Source organism: Myodes glareolus, chromosome 1 (assembly GCF_982192425.1).
Source record: "Myodes glareolus chromosome 1, mMyoGla1.1, whole genome shotgun sequence".
NCBI lineage: Eukaryota > Metazoa > Chordata > Mammalia > Rodentia > Cricetidae > Myodes > Myodes glareolus.
Window position 1 is genome coordinate 104,977,797 of NC_142026.1, and position 19,926 is coordinate 104,997,722.

The window sequence follows — 19,926 nt, forward strand, 5'->3', positions numbered from 1 at the left end:
AAGTGAGTGACTTCTAGTACTAAGAGTCCACCCAGGAGAGATTGTAGGTGTGAGGAAAATCCTACCGCTCCTTTTGAATCTTGTCAATTCAAGAATGATAGACACAGGGTCCAGGTGAGAATAGTGACTTACTTGGTCCTGAGAGGAAACTGCAGGATGGAAAAGAGGACTGGGAAGTAGTTCTCAGTAGGTCATCACAGTGTTTTCTGCATTACAGTAGTTCATAACTCGTTGTAGTCTTTTCTTAAATCCTTTAATTGGTCTAGTTGTGCTGCTGCCTTTGGCAGTATTCTTGTGCTCAGGGTGCTAGTTCATTTAGAGAATTTACAGTTCCCTTTTCAGAGGGATAAAACAGAGTGAAAAGTAATGGCAGCACAATTACCAACCTGTTTTCTTTTTCTTCCCCCCTGTAGCAAAACCAAAGACCAGTTTCACATTTCCTCATAATTTCAAAGCTTTCCCCTTAGTTCTCCAGAGATGAAACTCCTAAATTAAGTTTTATAGTGTGGAATAAATTCTGCTCATGGTATTCTTTTGCCTATAAGATATTACACTAACCTTAAAACGGTTACTGTGTGAGTAACAAGAAACTGAAACATGGAGTGTTAGTCTAGCTCCCATTTGTGGTATTCATATTTTACTTTGGATAGCAAAAATGGGCGAGTCACTTTCCTGCCTTCTCAACACATCACCCTCTGTCTTTCCTGCCTTATCCACCCAAGAAAATTCCATGTAAGGTCTAACAAAATATGAAAGCTGTTGAGACTGAAAGAGCAATAGGTGATTGACAGTGATTACCCAGTGATCAATTCAGAGAAACCAATTGATTATGATTTTATTTTTAAAAAGTTAAAATCTTAAAAGTCACCAGGTTACAGGTGAGTCTAACAGCTTATTCATCTCCTTTCAGCAGTGTACTGTAAATTGAGTCTTCTCAAAAGTCCCTCTAAGCAATGGATAAGGTTCTGGTTAAGGAAGCGCAGGGAAGCTTTTCTGTTCCCTTGACAACTAGTTCTTCTAGGTGAGTATCTGCCTTGACCGGCAGAATTACAGTAATGCCTTGTGATTTGGGTGAAGTGACCTTGTGAGGCTCACAAGCCATCACACAATACTTAGTACTTTTTCTGACTACGGACCATCCCATCTCTAGGCCAAGAATTATGACGTCTCTTTCACACTGCATCTCACAAATGCTTCAGGGGTTAGCGTGAGAAGACCTAGGGCTTGGTTTCTACTGCTCTTTGAGTCCAACATTCTTCTTCAAGGGACACAGTAGGAAACTAGTGCGTTTTCAGAGTACTCTTCCCTGACTATTTTTAAATTGCTGTAGACATGTGATTTGTAGATCTTGACCCCATGAAGGCATTGTATCTTAATTTTAGAGGTTACATTTCAAAAGGGTGGGAAGGAAAACCCTTGAGTTTGCCCTTTGTCCAAGGCTGTGTGCACCTTATAGTCTAAAAGTAAATTTCTCATTTCTCCTCCGCTGTCATCTTTCTGTATTGTAGTTGGGGACTGGTCAGGCACGAAAAGCATTTTTAATTTGAGTACACAAAAATGTACAGTTTAATAAAAATAATTACTAATATTTATTTAAGTGAATTTTTCTTAACATTTTAAAAGTATTTTTTTTATTTTAAGGCATTTTATTTTTAATTGTTAGAACTTTCCTTCATATTTGAATTGGTCACATCTGTCATATTGCTTAATCTGGTCAGTTTATATTGGAACATTATTCTTACTTTAGCCATAGCACTGTTTAATAGAAAAATAATATTATTACCTGGATAAGTTACTCAGAAATTCATACTTATAGTGTGTACTAAGAGATAATTACATGACAGGCCATGTTTTAGCTTCTAAATGTTAGTATTGTATATGTGAAATACGTTCACTTTAGTTTCTGAAACTCAAACCCAGTTATTAGTTTATTTTTGTGTTTATAGACTTGCATGTTCACGTTGAAAAGGGAGCAAAATGTTTTTTAATAATCTAAGGTAATCTGAAAATGTCTAAATATACATTATTTTGAACAAAAAAGTTATGTTCCTTAGGTAGTATGAAATAATAATGCCATGATATACATTGATTCTCTGCTTTGTAGCTAATTTAGTGAGTCAGTTTCGGGTTTATATGTTCAGTTCTAAGCCCTGCTAAATTGCCTAGCTTGGTGTCATTCCAGGACACTCTGCCTGCAGCTAGTTCACAAGCTCTGGATCAGGTGAAGTCAGGACAGGAGCCATGTGGGACTCTGGCTGATAGTCACAGTTGTGTGCTTTTCCAGGTGGGCTCCTGATTGCGTCTGCTCACTTTGGTGCATATGTGTGCGGGACGGACATCGACTACAACACGGTTCATGGCTTGGGTGAGTAGAATTTATGGTGTTGACGTCTTTGTTGTTAAGCCAAATGGGCCTTTAAAATAATAAAGTAGTTTTATGTGACATTCTAGTGTTTAAAGTGCAACATTTTAGTGTAATTTTACCACAAAACTTCCTTGAGCATCTCCATTTTATGACATTATCACTCAGGGCGTGCAAGGTAAACTAGAAGAATATCAAGATGAATAGAGAAAAATCTCACCATCCCCAGTCAGAAACTTGTCATCCGAATAAGAGAAGTCATTTTTTTGTTTTTGTTTATCGTTTGTCTTGTTTTAAATGGCAAACTGACCTGGGCGGTGGTTGGTGCACGCCTTAATCCCAGTACTCAAGAGGCACAGGCAGGCAGGCAGTTTCTGCAAGTTTGAGACCAACCTGATCTACAGAGTGAGTTCCAGGACAGACTCCAAAACTACAGAAAAACCCTGTTTTTCTTGATCCCTCACCCCCCCAAAAAAGGTGAGCAGAGAGCAGAGGTTGTGAAGCTCAGTGTTGGGAAGGAAAAGGTGGAAGAGATGGAGTAGCCATTTTGTAGTCAGCAAGCACATGGTAAAGAAACATCCACGGGGTGCGGGAGCTGACTCAGTTGTTAGAGCACTGACTGACCGTTCTTCCAGAGGACCCAGGTTCAGTTCCCAGCATGCACACGGCAGCTCGCACCTGTCTGTCACTCCAGTTCCAGCGCTTCTGACACCCCCACATACATGCACGCAAAATGAACGTAAAAATAAATTTAAAAATTTATAAAAATAAATTTAAGAAAGAAAACATAGGTAGTCTCTATTTAAGATTATCATCATTTACTCGGCAATCATGCTGTGGGTATGGTTGGATTAATATTTAGTTTTTGAATATCATTTAAAAAATTAATTTTTTATGATCAGTACATGCTTGAAACACTTGACGTGTCTACAAATGTAAAGGTTCTGCCTTTCAATGAAGGTAACTTGAAACATGATCCACTTTGATTTTGTGGCAGTTATGGAAAATATCTAAAAATTGAAAAGCTTCACTGTGATTGGATGGCATTAAATCAGAGTGAAAAATTATATTTCTCATAATGGGGTAGTATTAAAATCACCAAGTAAATTCGTGCATTTGAAACCGTCTGCCTCTATGCTAGTATTCCTCTGTTGTGTCCTGAATGAGTTCTTCAATTTTCTTCATCAGTGTGGGTGAAAGGTGAGGTTTTATTATACTTTCCGTTGCTGAAGCTGTTGTGTGCAGAATTAATAGCTTGTTATGCTATGTCTTGGGTCTTAAGGAGGTTAATAATACTAAGGAAAGACAAAGTTATCGTTTTGAATATTTTTCATGAATGGGCAATTTAGAAAAAGATACTCTTTTTGTCTCATGTTAGACTAAGTAAAGTGCTGAGACTCGCTCTAGCTTACTGCCAGTAGACGCAATACATTTACTTTAAGGAAATTATCCCACACAGATTTTAAGACATTTTTATTTATTAAAGTCTTGAAAAGTTATTTCATACCCTTAAATCTACTGGGAATAATTTCTAGTTGAGTAGAGTTTCTTAGAGAGTCTCCAGTTGCTAGGTATGTCCTTTGCTTACGATTTCTGATCTCTTAAGCTATACCGTAAGGTCGTCTCATGTTTTCTCCAGTTGGACAGCTAGAAACCTTTCCTGTCAGTCTCGCAGGATCCCTTTAGCTGTATTTTCCTTTTGCCCACGTGCCTAGGAACGTGCTGTCTGCTTTCAGTCTCACTTTCTCATCGTCTGTGACCCTGGAGCACCTGTGCCCACCATTTAGCCCAGAACGCCCATGGAGGGCACAGAGCCACCCTGTTCTACAGTGTTGACTGTCATAAGCCTTCCTTCTTTCTGGGACAATGTTCTCCCTGGGTGCTGCTTTTACTCTTCTGACAGTTTTATTTCAGTCTCTTGAAGACCCGGGGTTTTCTTTCATTTCTCTTTACATAGTATCCATAGTATTTTTTTCTCTTGGCATCCATTTTTTGTTTGTTTGTTTGGCTGTCCAAAGGGTTTTGTTGTTGTTGGTTTTTTTTTTTTTTTTTTTTTTTTTTTTGGCTGTTCTGGAACTCTCTCTGTAGATCAGACTGGCCTTGAATTCAGAGATCCGCCTGCCTCTGGCTCCAGAGTGCTGGGATTAGAGGTGTGTGTCACCACTACCTAGCCAGCATCCATTTTTAAATCCCTGTTTCTGTTATATTGAATGTTGCTTGGAGTTTTTCATCCTCTTTATTTTCTTTTTAAGTTTTGTTTTACTGTAAAGTTGTTCATAATACAAAAGTGTATAATTGCTGGGCATGGTGGTACATGGCTACAGACGGCAGAGGCAGGAGGGTTTCTGTGAGTTCCGTCCCTGCCTCAAGAATAAGAGTAACACTAGAGCAAGGTCTTGGGTAGCTGGCACCTAGGCTGAAATTTATTCATTCTCACCAGCTCCACTTGTTTAAATACTGATGGCTCCAAGTGTGTATTCCAGAGTTCAACTACCCAGTGATTCTCTCTTTTAGCTAGTGCCATTTTCTGGTTGTGCATATGTATAGTGTGTGTGTACGTGCATGTGTGTATGTGTAATGGGTGTGGTGTGTGAATGGGGGTGGTTATATATCTCAGACTTTACCATTAAGCTGTTTTTCTTTGGGTTTCTCTATTCTTATCACTGGCATGATCATCATCTGCCATTTAGGTCTTTTATGTGCTAAGCTTTTGAGCTTCTTCATTTTTTCTGTGTACACTGATTTTTCAACAGTAATTTTTCCATGTGTCTGCCTTCTTCATGGTCAGAGCTGCCGAGTTTCACAAGTTAGCATTCTTCATTTATCTGATCAAACACTTTCAACATGAACTCTATTCTTGTAGGATAGGTCCATGTTCTACTCATTATGTATCTTCCTGGTGAATACTTCATACTTGGAAAGTATTGGTCATTTTAATAAGGTGCATTTTACTGTTCAAAATAATAAGGTGAAATATTTGCTTAATTGTATGCAAATGATTAAGATTACAAATGAACACACATTTTATGTGGGTAAACGTGGGTTTGCATGGGCATAAAGTATTTTCAGCTAAACTAAAGAAAAGAATGATGTTCTGTTTGATGGAGTAATTTTCTACCTTCATTTTCTTTCTCTTTAGGAAAAGCTAGTAGAAAAAACCAGAAATGGCGAGGACCAGATGAAAACATCAGGGCAAATCTTCGTCAGTATGGCTTAGAGAAGTTTTATCTTGATGTCTTGGTTTCAGATGCCTCTAAGCCTTCCTGGAGGAAAGGAACGTATTTTGATGCAATCATCACAGATCGTGAGTTTATTTTCTACAAAGTAGGAAGGGCGTTAGTTTTCTGAAATTGGTATATTTTAAGTATAAAATATATCAACACATGAGAAATGCCCACTTGTGTTAGGGTTCTTCCCACTCTTCTTCAAAACCAATACAAAAATTATGACTAGAAGGCAGGTTGTTAATTTTAGTACTTAAGGGTTTGTGGTTTCATTTTAGCAAATACATTTATTTCCTGTCTGTACATAATTTGCCATCCATTTTCCCTCCCATTTATTTTTTAATCATGTATTTTTACATAGTAAAATTACATAAAATACATAGTAAAATTACATAATCATGTATTTTTACTGGCCATCAGTGTAGCAACTAGAGCTAGTGTTGTTTATGGTTTCTGTGTCCACCTCTGGGCTTTCAGCGATCTTCCATATTGGTGAGCCTCTCTCTATAGCGCCTGTTTTCACCTGCATCTTCTTTCTGGACGTAGAGAGATTTGGGGTTGTGTAAACTGCTGGGCTCCTGCACCAACTAGCTCTAGAACACTACATGAAAACTTAGGTTCTGTGCTCGTGAATTGTCTGCATTTGAGGCGCCCTGTCAAAACAGATGTGCCCTTTTCACAGGGTTGCTAATAATCTTTGTAATAATTTTTGTAGTTAAAAATCTTGGTAGTAATTGGTAAATAATGCAAAGTTAAGACCTTTTGTCTCAGCCATTTTTTGTTCTTCGCCTTAGAGGATTTCAAATCTAATAAGAAATTTCTTACGGCATTAAGATGATATTGTGAATATGCATCATGACAATTTGGAACCTTTTATTATTTACTGTTTTTTCTCCCAGTATGGTATACTTTTTCCTATACTTTATTGTCGATTTTCTGAGAAAAAAAAAAGATAGTATCTTAGCCACAGTATAGCAATCTATCTATCTATCTATCTATCTATCTATCTATCTCTCTGTTTTGTTTTTTCAATACAGGGTTTCTCTGTGTAACAGCCCTAGCTGTCCTGGAACTAGCTGTGTAGACCAGGCTGACCTCAAACTCACAGAGATCTCCCTGCCTCTGCCTCCCAAGGGCTGGGATTAAAGGCATGTGTTACCACCGCCTGGCTTAATGGTTTTTTCTCTTTTCTTTTTTGATTAGCAATCAATTTTACCAAGTTGACAAAATAATCAACAGTTTCTTAGCCAGTTTTGTCAGTTGAACCACAAATATTATGAACTACTTTTTTCCTTGAATTCCAGGTCTTCTTCAGAGTCAGACATTGCATTTAATAGTTTTGGGCCTTTGTTACTTAACAGTATGTCCACATCTTACTGTGTCTTTATATTGTGGACATTTTTGAAGACAAAGTTGTCCCTTCCTGAGCATTTTTGTTAAATATTTTCGGGTGGAATGATTCATGGGTGATGATTTTTTCCTTCCGTGGATATCACATTTGATCACACGTGACATGTATCTGTCCTTCATTGGCGATGGGCTGACTTGACTGTTCTGTTGTTTTTTCCTGCCTAGCTCCATATGGTATCAGAGAATCTACAAGAAGGTCAGGTTCACAGAAGGAAATACCAAAGGGAATAGAAAAGTGGTAAGTGAAATTTAAATGTAACAAGTTACTACTTTGAAAATTTATTGATTTTTTTTCTTTTATAATTTCTGTGAGGAATTTTAAACTTTTTACTAATTTTGTAATATTTGTTCTTTGTTAGTCCAGAAAGCCACGTTCCTGTCTCCTTGAGTTATCATCTGAGTGATATGTTTTTTGACCTGTTAAACTTTGCAGCTGAGACCCTCGTACTGGGTGGAAGACTAGTCTATTGGTTACCAGTATATACACCGGAGTATGTAGTCTTTATTTTTAATGTTATTTTCTGTAGTACTTGCATTTTTTAATCATCCTTGTTTTTTTCATCTCTAACTTTGCTCCTATTTTTATATTTACTGTTTATCAGTAGCCTTGGTTTGTTTATATACTAGTCCAAAATAGTCCCCTTCCTTTTATTATTTGGGTGTTTTTGAACTTTTTAATGCAAGGTATTGGCCAAACCACTGCCTTTGGGACAGATATGCTTTTCATACTGTTTCTATATGGTGATTGAGCATAACTACTTTTTTACATTTTTTAAAACTAATTGTTAGAACACTCACAAAAGACTTTGTACCAGAAAATCTGGGCATGATAGTATATGTTATCTTGGAAGGTATAACTGGGAGGTCAGAAATCAAAGTCAACATGACTACGTCTTGAATTTGAGATTAGTCTAAGCTATATAATATTAAAAAAAATAGTTGAAAGAAATATATGTACCCACAGAATCTAAAATATTTGCATTTTGGCTCTTTGCCTGAAAAGTTTGTCAACCCTTTAGCTCAGTGTCTGGTATATCAGATGTTTAGTAGCTCCTGCCTAGTCACAAAACACAAGTCGTTTTCAGAAATGTCCCTGAGTAACTCCTATGCTTGTCTTTTCTAGTACTGGCTTTCTTACCTGCCTCTTATGACTACCTTAAATGCAATCAATATTTTTTACAACATAAATCCAAGATAAAAATGCATATATTTAAAGCTGTTTTATGTTGAACATGACTGGCTTTGTTCCTCAGTAACTGGCAACTGTTGAATAGAGCTGTGTGCATCAATGAAGAGAAGCTGTCTGAATAAGATGTGGTGTTAAAGGGGCCTAGAGAGAGGTTCAGTTGGTAAAAGTATGCCATCAGGCCTGGTGATTGGAGTTCAGTCATTAGGACTTACATAGTAGAAGGAGAGAATTGATTCCCACGAGTCATTCTCTCTCTCTTTCTCTCTCTAACACACACACACACACACACACACACACACACACACACACACACACTTTTTAAAAAAAGGATAAGTTCTTAAGTTTGAAAGACAGTATTAAGATTATGGTTTAGTTATTTCTTTAATTTGCCAGAGAAATCTTTTGAAAGGTATTAAGTATTTTAATACCTGTCTTTTCACTATATATTTGTTCAAAAGCAGTTGAGGACACTGGTAGCAGTGATGGGTTAGGTACCTCAGGATTTGAAAGGTGTATAGCTTTTGTTTATTTTATAAACATTTATTTGAAGTGACTTTGGCCTAGCTTTAGTTATGCATTTGTTTATCAGTTGATAAGTACATGTATCCAGATTACTTAACACTGGCTTTATGTTTTCTTAGAGATTTAGAGTACTTGCTGCTCTTACAGAACAGGTTCAAGTCCCAGCACTGCACAGAGGTGGCTCATAACTGTACCTCCAATTCCAAGGAATCAGATGACTGCTTTTGGCCTTTATAGTCACTAGGGGCACACACACACACACACACACACACACACACACACACACACAGAGGCAAAGCATTCACATACACAGACACACACATACACATGTACACTCACACATAATAATCTTAAAAAATGTAATTTAGCCTCTTTATTTTAGAAAACAAGGAAAATTGTTTTCAAGAAGTACTGTGAGTTATATAAATTTTCAAAGCTGCCTAGTTAATTGCATTTCTTATTCCCAGTGGTGTATCTCGCTGTCTGGTCTGTGCAGCTATAGATAGGGATTTATTAGAATTTTCAGGAGATCATTTGCTCACTTATATGTGAAATGGTTGTTACATTAAACAGTGTTTTCTAAAATGTGCTTCCCCTTCCCCCCGGAACAGCGCACGGTTTCTGCTCGCAGTCTCTTGGGCACTCCAGCCACCTTTTTGTTTTCCTTTTCTTCTGCTAAATGCTACTTGAAAATCTTGTATTTACTTGCTATCTATCAGCTCTTTCTCTTCTACCTATGGCAGAAAGAAGTGACTTTTGTTTTAATTCAAGTTGCAGTCCTTAATCCTGAAAGACTTCTCAAACAGGAAACGTTCCAATATAGTACAAAAAGCTCTGATTTTCTGTCCCATGCACATGCTCCAGATACTAGCATAGATGGCCATTTCTCTATTCTGTATACACCCATTATTATTAATCTTTTTTTGTGTGTTTTTTTGCTTTGCTTTTGAGGCAGGATCTCCTGTTGCCCAGGATAGCATTGAACTCCTAGTCTTCTTTCTCTGCCACCTGAGTGCTGGGATTGTAGGTATGCACCGCTATATATGGCTACATTACTGAACCCAAGTGAAAAGTTAGGAGCGAATGCTCTTTTCCTAGCCCTGTATCCATGGTTTCACCTTCCTGTCTGCCACTCACTCTGCTGTAATTGGGAATGGCAGTGCTGTCTGTTCCTGGGAGCCTTTCAGATTTTACTGGTCTGGGTTCTTCCAGGAAAATGTGCTATCTTAACTTTTCAGTGTCTTCAGGTGTAGGTGTCTCTCAGCCTTTCCTTATCTTTATTGTCATGGATGTTTTATAATACCCATAACCAGTATTTTTGGCGTTGACCCTTGTTTTTCTATTGCTATGAAGAGACACTATGACCAAGGCAATTCATAAAAGAAAGCATTTGATCTGGGGTTCACAGTTGCTGGGGGTTAGAGTCCATGATTATTAAGGTGGAGGGCATGGCAAAAGGCGGGCGGCGTGGTGCTAGAACAGTAGCTGAGAGCTTAGCGTGTGCTCCTCAAGGGAGAGAGAGGGAGGAAGAGAGAGGAGAGAGAGACAGAGAGAGACAGAGAGAGAGAGAGAGAGAGAGAGAATAGGGATGAATTCTAACTTGGGTTGGAGCTTGGTGTGGGCTTTGAAACCTCAGAGCATACCCTTAGTAACATGCTCCATCTAGCAAGGCCATACCTCCTAACTCTTCCCAAACAGTTCCACCAACTGTGAAAGAAGCATTCAAATATGTGAGCCTATGGGGACCATCCTCATTGAAATCGTCCCAGCCATCACCAGGACTTATGATGTTTCCTCTGTGACTCGACTGAGCAAAAATGTTTTCTTTGTGAGAGCATCATAAAACTGATCTTAGTATCTGGCACCTTTACAAATCATCTGAATTTTGATCATCTGGCAATTTTATTTTGTCTGGTGTCTCTACTCTGAGTCAGTATTTCCTCTTTTATGGCAGATTTCTAAAAATAGCACCATCTTCTCTATCAAAGTCTTGCTCACATTGACAACTTTTTTATTTTCTTCTCACATTGTATTACAAACAGTACTGCTTTACTGTTGTGGAAAGTGATAAACTATTCATCATTCTTTATGCATTTGTGAGTTTGCATTGTACAAGTCTTCCCTTCATTTGCTCATTTATATTTAGTGGTATGGAATCATCCATTACTATGTTCATCTCATTAGACTCTTACATCTAGGCATTACACTAGACTCTTACAATCCAGTTCTCATATGCAATTAATAGAAATGGTAAAATCTTGTGTGTGGAGTCTTTGGGTCCACAGTCATAGGGAAGCATCCCAGAATTCCTGGCACTGGGATTTTGTTCAGTTGCCTTAGGGCTTCTAGGAGTGCCTTTTTTTCCTCATGCCTGATGTCTATGTTCACACTCGTTAGCCACAGATTTATGTTACAGGCATAGACTGTTGTAGGATTTTCTCAATCACTCATTACATATTACCTGTACCTTGTCTAACTATAAAACACTCTAAAATATCATTGCACATCTCACCCATGCACCCTGTCCCAGTTATTTCCCATTCTTGCTCCTATGCGTGTACTTTCCTGTCTTTCAGATGTCTCTTTAAATCTGTGAAACACTTCGGTTAGCACTAGATAATGAGACCTTTTTACACAGTGTGGGCAGGATCTCAGAAGGCTCACTGCAGTCCATTCGTTCCAAGCACATGCCAGCTAGTATCAATGTACAACAGCTACAAGGTTACTAAAAAGTAATTTTCAAGACTAGGTGCAGCACAGAAAGGCCCCATTACTTCTTGCAGTTCTTTTCTCAGAAGAGCAGTGTTCACGACAACAAGAATAGATGGATGGGGAGCATTACCCTACGATCTTTAAAGTGTCTAATCATTCTTTGTGACTCCTCCCTCTGGAGTATTTCTTTAATGCACCCCCCCCCCAAAAAAAAAGAACAAGAGGTACAGGCTTGTGCTTATCACCTGGCCTGGGGCTCAGCGGAGCCAGGGTGTCGTCTTCCAGGGTGTGACTGGCTCTGCGCTTGTGCTGCTGCCGTCTGCTGCCCCTCCATGGGCCACGTTTGACTGTCCATCCCAGGGGGACATTCCCCGTTCTTAGGACATACTCACTCCTTTTCGCTTACACTACACCATCTCCGTGTCCATTCACTGATGCTTATTGCTCCTAGTGCTTCTGGGTCCAACAGGAAACAGTAGGTACCTGCCCCATCATCTGTCTAAGCCCAGATAATCTGCAGTTCAGCATGGGACCTTCCATTGCACTGTCTTCTTCTACAGGCTTCCTTCTCTGCCATGTTAGGGAAGTGGCTGTGCTGTTTCCCATTCCACTGAATCTCTTTTCTGAGTAGCAGTTGTCATAGTGGGATTCACTGGTATTTTCATGTTATAAATCCCGTTGGCAATCTGCTATTCAGGCTTTAGGGACTTAGAGAAATTATAAATAATCGCTTTTGGTTTTCTGTTAAGTTTTCGTTTTGGAAATTCCAGCTCTACACAATTCCTGCCACATTTGCCTTTGACCTAGACAGAACCCATCATCTGCTCTGTTTTTTCTAATCCATCTTGACTGATGGAGCCTTTATGACAGCCTAAGTCACTAAGACCCCCCTACATCATAAAGATGAGATACACTGTGGGGCTCAGCAAAGCCACACAGTCCCGATATCTCTGCTGGATTGGCTGACCTCTTAACTTCTAGTGTACACAGTCCTGCCTTGTTTGGGGAACCGAGCACAACACAGTACTTCTCTCGCTCCCAGTTCTCTTACATGTTCATCTCATTGCCTGTCACTATTTGATTCTGCTCACACCCCAAATATTCGGATCCCAGGAGACACTGTTTAGTATTGGTATGACATGTACTCTTTGGAGTCGAATCCTTCCCACTCATCTGGAAGAAGTGGTGAGGCTCTGCCTGCCGCCATTTTATCTTTTCCAGTTTACCAATCAAATCAGGGGCAGCCATGAAAGATGCCAGTCATCTGTGCACTTCCTGTTATAATCCCCCCTTTTCTGGAAGACAGCTGAGCCATGGTTAAATGTCTTAGCAGCTATAGGAAGGACAGTGCAGCTTCTCCCACACTGAGCTTTGGATCTGCCCTGTTCCTCTTCGGTGCTGAGTATTGCATTTCTTCTCCTAAAGTCCTGATAGGACACCCTCAGAACAAAAACTGATCTTGGTGAGGGAGCGTTAACAGACCCGGTCTGTGGTGTCTTGTGGGTTGTTGTGTGAACATTTCATCCTGAGGACACGAACAAGTGTCTCTTTGTCCTAAACATAGTTCCAACAACAGAGCATAGAAACTGCCCATGACATGTCTAGCTTGGTAAAAAACAATAATTTTAGTTAGGTTTATTTACAGAAACTTAGGCAACTTATGTCCCGCTGTACCACTGAAGTAAATCAGTCTCCCGTAGCAGCTGTTAATTGTCTTTATATCTTTGGGGGTGGGGCCTCCTAAGCCCTCTCCTCTAGTAACCATTGCCTGTGAGTCTTGGGGGAGATGTGGGGCCCAGTGAGCCCCTCCCTCTGACAGAAGGTTAATTGGCCCAATCTTGTGCGCAGCTGCTGACAGGTCTTCACCTGTCACTAGCAGTGGTACATTGTGCCCATAGAACAATGTTTCATAACATGAGTCACAGCGCTGTGATCTCTAGAGGGTCATAGGCATCTTGTGTGCAGAGGACAGCTTTTACTGCACTTCACCTAAAGAAATCTGAAGATTTAAGCTGCTTCTCAAGATCTTAAAAACAGTGACTTTTCTATTCTAATAAATTATACAAGGAAGAATGACCAAATACTTAGAACTGCAGGAATGTAGACAAAGAGTTGGGTATGAAGGCACATGGTTGTAATCTTAGCACTCAGGCGTCTGAGGCAGGAGAATCAAGTTCAAAGCTAGCCTGAGCTATTTGATGAATTTCAAGTCATGCTGGGCTACCTAGGTGTAAAAATGTATCAATTCTTTCTCGTTAGTTTTGTTCTGTTTTTTTTTTAAATTGTAACCAGTTCAGAAATATATTGATTACCAAGTTCCCTTCTCCAACTCCTCCTAGATCTTCCCAACACCCCCATCCCTGCAATTCCACACTCCTTTCTTTCTCTCTTTATAGAGCAAGCAGGAAAACAAGCTGTGATTTAAAAAAAGGAAAGATATAGTATACATATAAAAGACCATAAGAAGAAAGTGCTCAAGCAAAGCTGAAAAGCTGGCATATTTACACAACAGAATATTGGTCAGCTGTTAGGCAAAATTATGAAATTTGCAAGTATGTGGATGAAGCTAGAGAACATCATCCTGAGTTAATCCAGACCCCAGATCACATCATACAACTTTGTTATCCAATTTCATTGTGCCAGCTCACTCCTAAAGTGGCTAGAAACTTCCATTGTGAAGGACAAATCCATCTGATCCTGTTAGCAGTGAAAGTGATGGCAGGGCCAGCAAGATGATCCAGTGTGTTCAGGTGCTTGCTGCACAGGGTAGGTGACTTGTGGCTTGATTCCCAGAGCCCATGTGGTAGGAGAAAACTCCTGAAAGTTGTTCTCTGAGGTCCACAGATGTGTTGTGGTACTTACATGCACACACTCATTAAATAAAGTAATAAAAAAGAATGTGACATACACATTTTAAAACTTTATGTTATGCCACATAACTAAATGTTGTTTTTGTCAGTTAAAATAAAGTATGTGAGCTGGAGACGTGCTTAGCAGTTAGAGCGCTTGCTGTTCTTCCAGACCTGAGGGCGGTTCCCACAGCCTCCCCTGGGCTGTGTTCGTCACTGCTGTGTAACCCCAGTTCTAGCCCTTCCGTGGCATTCTAGGAAACCCACATGTAGGTGGTGTACACACACACACACACACACACACACACACGTATTCTCACAGACACATAGGAAATAAATGATGGCCTACTAACATGTCTCAAATTAAGATTTGGGGAATATATTTTAATGTAGTCCATAAGTTTCTGGTGGTTCATATCAATTAAGAGAACATTTTTTTTTTTTTAATCTTTATCAAGCAAACAGGAAAGAATGATTCCTTAAACAGTTCGGAATACTCAGTAAGCTCACAGTTTTGTTTCTCAAGTGGCAGGTGAGATTGATTACATTTAGGAAGAAATTAAAACATGAAATTTTACAAGGAAATTGGTGACTATGAAATTAATTCATGAAAAAGCTAGGGGCTTATGGATTATAACTATTTTTGCTTTTAAAAAATTTGGAATGTAATTTGTATTCATGCAATTCCCACTCTACACTTTTCTTTCCTGTGGTTTATGTATTTCCACACAGTTGTGCAGCCTTCTCCACTACAACCCCCCCCCACCACCACCACTGTAAACATTTTCATTGTTGAAGAAGCCCAGTGTGGAACCACCCCTCCTGTCTTTGGCAGCCACTGGTCTAAATCTGTGTGGATTTGCCTGTTTGGGCTGATTTTAGTTTTAAATAGATAACAAATTATAGGGTAATAGTAATAAAAGCAGAATCAGGAATTATTATAATTGTCTAGGCAAAATACAGACTTAACAGTTTTCAAACTGTCTGCTGATGCAAAATACATTATTTATATGCACCAAAGATGTTTTCAAGCTGCTATTTTAATTTTTTTCAATATATTATTTTGAAGTATGTTGTTACATTGATTTGGTCATTAATATACAGTTAGTTCTCCATATCTGTTGATTCTATATCTGGATTTAGCCAATCTTAGATGCAAAATGGAATTTGGACTACTATAGTAGTTTTACGTGTACTGAACAGACTTTATCCTTGCCATTTCCAAAGCTGTGCAGTATAGCAAGTTGCATTTCTATCGTATTGGGTATTCTGAGTGATCTAGAGGGGATTTACAGAGTAAGTGTTGGGGGAGGCCACTTGTTGGTTTCCTGGCCGCCTGGCAGCTCAGACCCGAAATAACCACACAGAAACTGTATTAATTAAACCACTGCTTGTCCTATTAGCTCTGACTTCTTATCAGCTAGCTCTTACGTTTTAATTTAACCCATTTCTAGTAATCTGTGTATACCATGTGGCTGTGACTTACTGGGTAAAGTTCCATCTGGCTCCGGCGGGGCTTCATGGCTTCTCTCTGCCTCTGCCTCCTTTCTTCCATCATTCAGTTTAGTTTTCCCCGCCTATCTAATTTCTGCCCTATCAACAGGCCAAGGCAGTTTCTTTATTCACCAGTGGTATTCACAGCATACTCAGGGAAATCCCACATCAATACTGGAGATTATTAGAGTTATTGCAGATGTCTACTGGTTTGAATGAATTTTTGGATTCTAATATGGAGAGGGAGGTGTCCTACAACTTGTCTAAGATATTGAGTGGGAGTATAAAAGGCTGGCGATCAGTAATGTTACTTTATGGTTGAGCAAACAAACACTGTGTTTATATGGTTTGAAAACAAATGCTGTGGTTGTGCCTAGCAGGCTCCTCTCAAAAAAGAAAGTTAGCTACTGATACCTTGTTTGAGCAATATTAAAGTTATTCATGTCATAAATATAATTTAAAATTGCTTATTAAATCTGGATTTGACTTATTTTTTGTTTTATACTTATATAAGAGGTGTAAGTATGAGGAATTTATATTTGTGTATATTTAAATGACATTTTAAAAACATGATTCAGTGTCAATAGAAGGTCTTTAAGTTTCTTTAAAAAGTTAACATTCGTACATAGAAGGACTGGAACATGAGACCAGTTTGAGTTACATAGTGAAAAATAGGATCCTCCCTTATAAAAACCAAAAGTGTACATTCAAGTATGACAGATACTGTTTTAGACATCCATGGATTTAGCTGTGTATAAATTTAATTTCAAAGTTATAGATTCTCTTTTAATTTTAAAATTTAGTCTCAGTCATGATGTGAATTCTATTTCTTCATATCATAAATATTTTCGGTGGAGAATCTAAACTTATATGGACTAGTTTTATTAAAAAGTATGTTATTTCTGACTATAGAGTAAGTATTAAAGACTTATTAGATGAGGTAAAACTGAAATGGTCATGAGTGCCCTAAGGAAGTGCAAAGGTGACTTCAAGAGAATTCCTTCCCCTGATAATGGAGTGAAGTACAGCATGAACGTGCTTGGTGAGTGAGTGTTGAAGGTTTTGCGCGTGTGATTGAGGCAGTGAGGGGGGGAAACTTGAAGGTCAGAGAGACATGGAAGAGTCCCCAAGATCAGTGGGCAGGGTGATGTTGACACGTGAGAACAGCTGGCTGGGTTCAAGGTATGTAGTCAGTACCTTTCTCAGTTTTAGTTTGAGGTTTAATGTTGTCCATGTAACAAATGTGCAGAGACTACAGAAAACATAAAGGTTTTAAAGGGAAAGTAAAACCTGCAGTCAGTGCTCTGAGGAAGCCACAAAATTTGGGAAGGGGGTGCTTCCTGATGCTCTTCTCCACTCTGCCCCAGCAGTGTTCTCCCCATCACTAGTTCCTTCCGCCAGACTCTTGCCTAGTGTGTTTACTGAACTGCTTTCTGGATGCCAGTCACCTCTGTTCATGTGGCACATCACCCTATAGCAACACTAGTGTCCTGTCCAGTGTTATTCCTAATGAATGTGACCCTGGGACTAATACAGTCTGTAGTGTTTACTTCTTGTTATTTGAATTATTTGATAAAGAACTTTAGACTTATTTAAGGTCTCAAGATATCACTAGCGTTTTTTAGGAATGTTTTCATTTTTCAGTGTATGCATGCTATTGTAGACTTTATAAAAATCCCCAGAGGAGTCATCACTCCCCAGCGGAGTCATCCAGGGTCCACTATGGAATGTACTTCTGTCTAGTCTATTTTTGTGGCCCCATTAGGGTGTATCACCATCTTGCAGTTCTGTGGTTTGTTTGGCATTCTTCATCAAAACATATAGGTAGATTCTCCCTTCTTCCCTCTCTTTTCCCTCTATCTGTTTTCCTTTCATTGTCTTTTGCTGTCTGTCCTTCTGTCCTTCCCTTCAAGGGTTAAAATATTGAACTTCAGTTTTTGGTACCAGTACTTATAAAGTATTTGTAAAGTACAAGTAGATGACTTATGGATTATGTGGGCACCACACTTGGCTTCCGTGGTGCCGGTGTGACTGCTGTCATGAGATTTTCCTAACTGTCAGCTCTCTGTCTCCAGGTACACTGAAGAGATGGTGCCCTGGCACCCTTGCCTGAAACTGATTAGCAATTGTGAGCAGAAGCTTTCCAGTCACACAGCAAGGCGTTTGATCACAATGGAAAAGGTGAAGGAATTTGAGGTATGTTGCCTACATTTATTTTTTTCAAACTTGATCTTTCCAGATAGTTTTCCTGGAGTAGGATTTGGAAATGTTACTCTTGATTTTGATAGTATAGGTGAGTTTATGAAAAAGCAAGTTGAAGAAATTTGTGGCATTTGATTGTGGTCGGAGTGGGATAGAAGGGTTTTCTAGAAGAGCAGAAGACACTCACTGATGCCAAGGGCTTTTTTAGGTGTTTTGTTGCAAAAGCAGAACTCCATGAGTGCAGACTTGTTTGTGTTTATCTAGTAAGAATGTGTGTACATGCACACACATGCCATGGCTCACATGTGGAAGTCAGGACAGCTGAGGGAGTTGCTGCTCTCCTACCATGTTGTTTCCAGGGATTGAACTCAGGTCATCAGGCCCGGTGGCAGTTGCCTTTACCTGATGAGCCATCTCACCAGCTCAAGTGTAAATTTTAATTGAGACAATGATCCTTTATTTAAGGAAGCAAGGAAAATATCCTCATTTGTTATTGTACAGTGTCAGCAATCATTCATTCTCATAGTCTCTCTTTCATTCTCTCACTGTCTCTCTCTATCTGTCTCTCTTCCTCTCTCTCTCTCTCTCTCTCTCTCTCTCACACACACACACACACACAAACACACACTATATTTAAGTTTTAATAACATTTATTACTTTCTATCTAGAGATCTAGATTAGAAGTGATGTAACTAGCACCTCATTTAATGCCACTTCAGTACCAGGACAAAATGTCCTTTGTGTTGTTCTTCTCTGAACTGACTGGCTCTTCCAAATGTATTGGCTGTTTGGACAAGCCTTGTCTTTATAGGGCAAACAGAACAGGGTAGTTGTGGCTGAATATTTTCTAATGCCCATCTCCAGTCTGCATTTGATTGATTATCATCTAATTTATACCTTATGGGTCTTTCACAATAGTAACTGATACACTGCCTTTTGTGTCTGTCACTTTGCGTCTTTCATCCCTTTCCCATTTGTTGTCTGTCTTTAATTTAGATTCTTATTAGCTCATAATTGGTTTATGCTGACAGATCCCAATCTTCCTCCTTATCTTGTTCATATCTTTTAAGTAGATTCTCCTAAAATATGGCATTTATGTTACTTTATGTAAATGTTTTAGTTAATCATTTTTACTACTAGATAATGTTTATAAAGTTTTAAATTATCCTCAATAATTATCTTCCAACATCAAGACTTTTCAGGAAACTAAGCTATTCATCTAGATAAGTAGTTGATGGTTATCTACTAGATGTGTGTGTATTTTTATGCTTGGGTGTATAGATATATGTGGTATGATAAGAATGCGTGGTAGTAGTTAAAAAAACGTAGCAGCCACCTGTTTAAGTTCCAGCCTCATCTCCGCAATTACTATTTACACAATAGATACTTATGAGATGGACACGATTTTCCAGTGTGCTCCTAAAGTTTATCTGTGTACTTACATTTAAGAAGGGGATTAGTACTAAATCATTGATATTACACATTTTGTACTGGATAATTTTCCTAATTAGAGTTCCTTGTGGAAATCAAGTCCTGTCCCAAGTATGACAATGTACCATTAGTTGTTTAGAACATTGCAGTTCAGAAGCTCCCAAGAGTGGTTTCCTTATTTATTGGCACAGTGACAACCCTCAGAAATGTCCATTTTGAATCCAGTAGAAGTCCTGTATTTTACCGTCCATTGCAGTTGTCTGATCAGTACTGGCCGCTCTGACTCAAAGCCACCTGTCCAATGGCGGTAATGTGTTAAATACTTCCAGTTGTAGACTTACTTCCATGTCCCAACTAAACTTTCTATTTCCCCAGAGTTACTTGTGCTGTTGTCAGGGCTGTCCATTCCAGGTAGAAGTGTCACAGTCCGATGATCTGAGTTTGACTCCTAGAAACCCAATGGAAGGCAAGAGCCAACTTTCACAAGATGTTCTCTGATTTGTGACACCTGCAGCCACTCCCAAATGAAAT

The 19,926-nt window shown here is 39.0% G+C and overlaps 1 protein-coding gene across 2 annotated transcripts in view; it reads left to right on the top strand.

The window, feature by feature from the left end:
• Trmt11 (tRNA methyltransferase 11) overlaps positions 1-19,926 on the top strand; it is a 50,450-nt gene that overhangs the window by 18,971 nt on the left and 11,553 nt on the right. For both annotated transcript variants that reach the window (XM_048425444.3, XM_085689883.2), the window contains exons 8-12: positions 2,285-2,365; positions 5,502-5,666; positions 7,162-7,234; positions 7,356-7,487; positions 17,838-17,958. In XM_048425444.3, the coding sequence (XP_048281401.1) occupies positions 2,285-2,365; positions 5,502-5,666; positions 7,162-7,234; positions 7,356-7,487; positions 17,838-17,958 (572 nt within the window). The remainder of the gene's footprint in view (positions 1-2,284; positions 2,366-5,501; positions 5,667-7,161; positions 7,235-7,355; positions 7,488-17,837; positions 17,959-19,926) is intronic.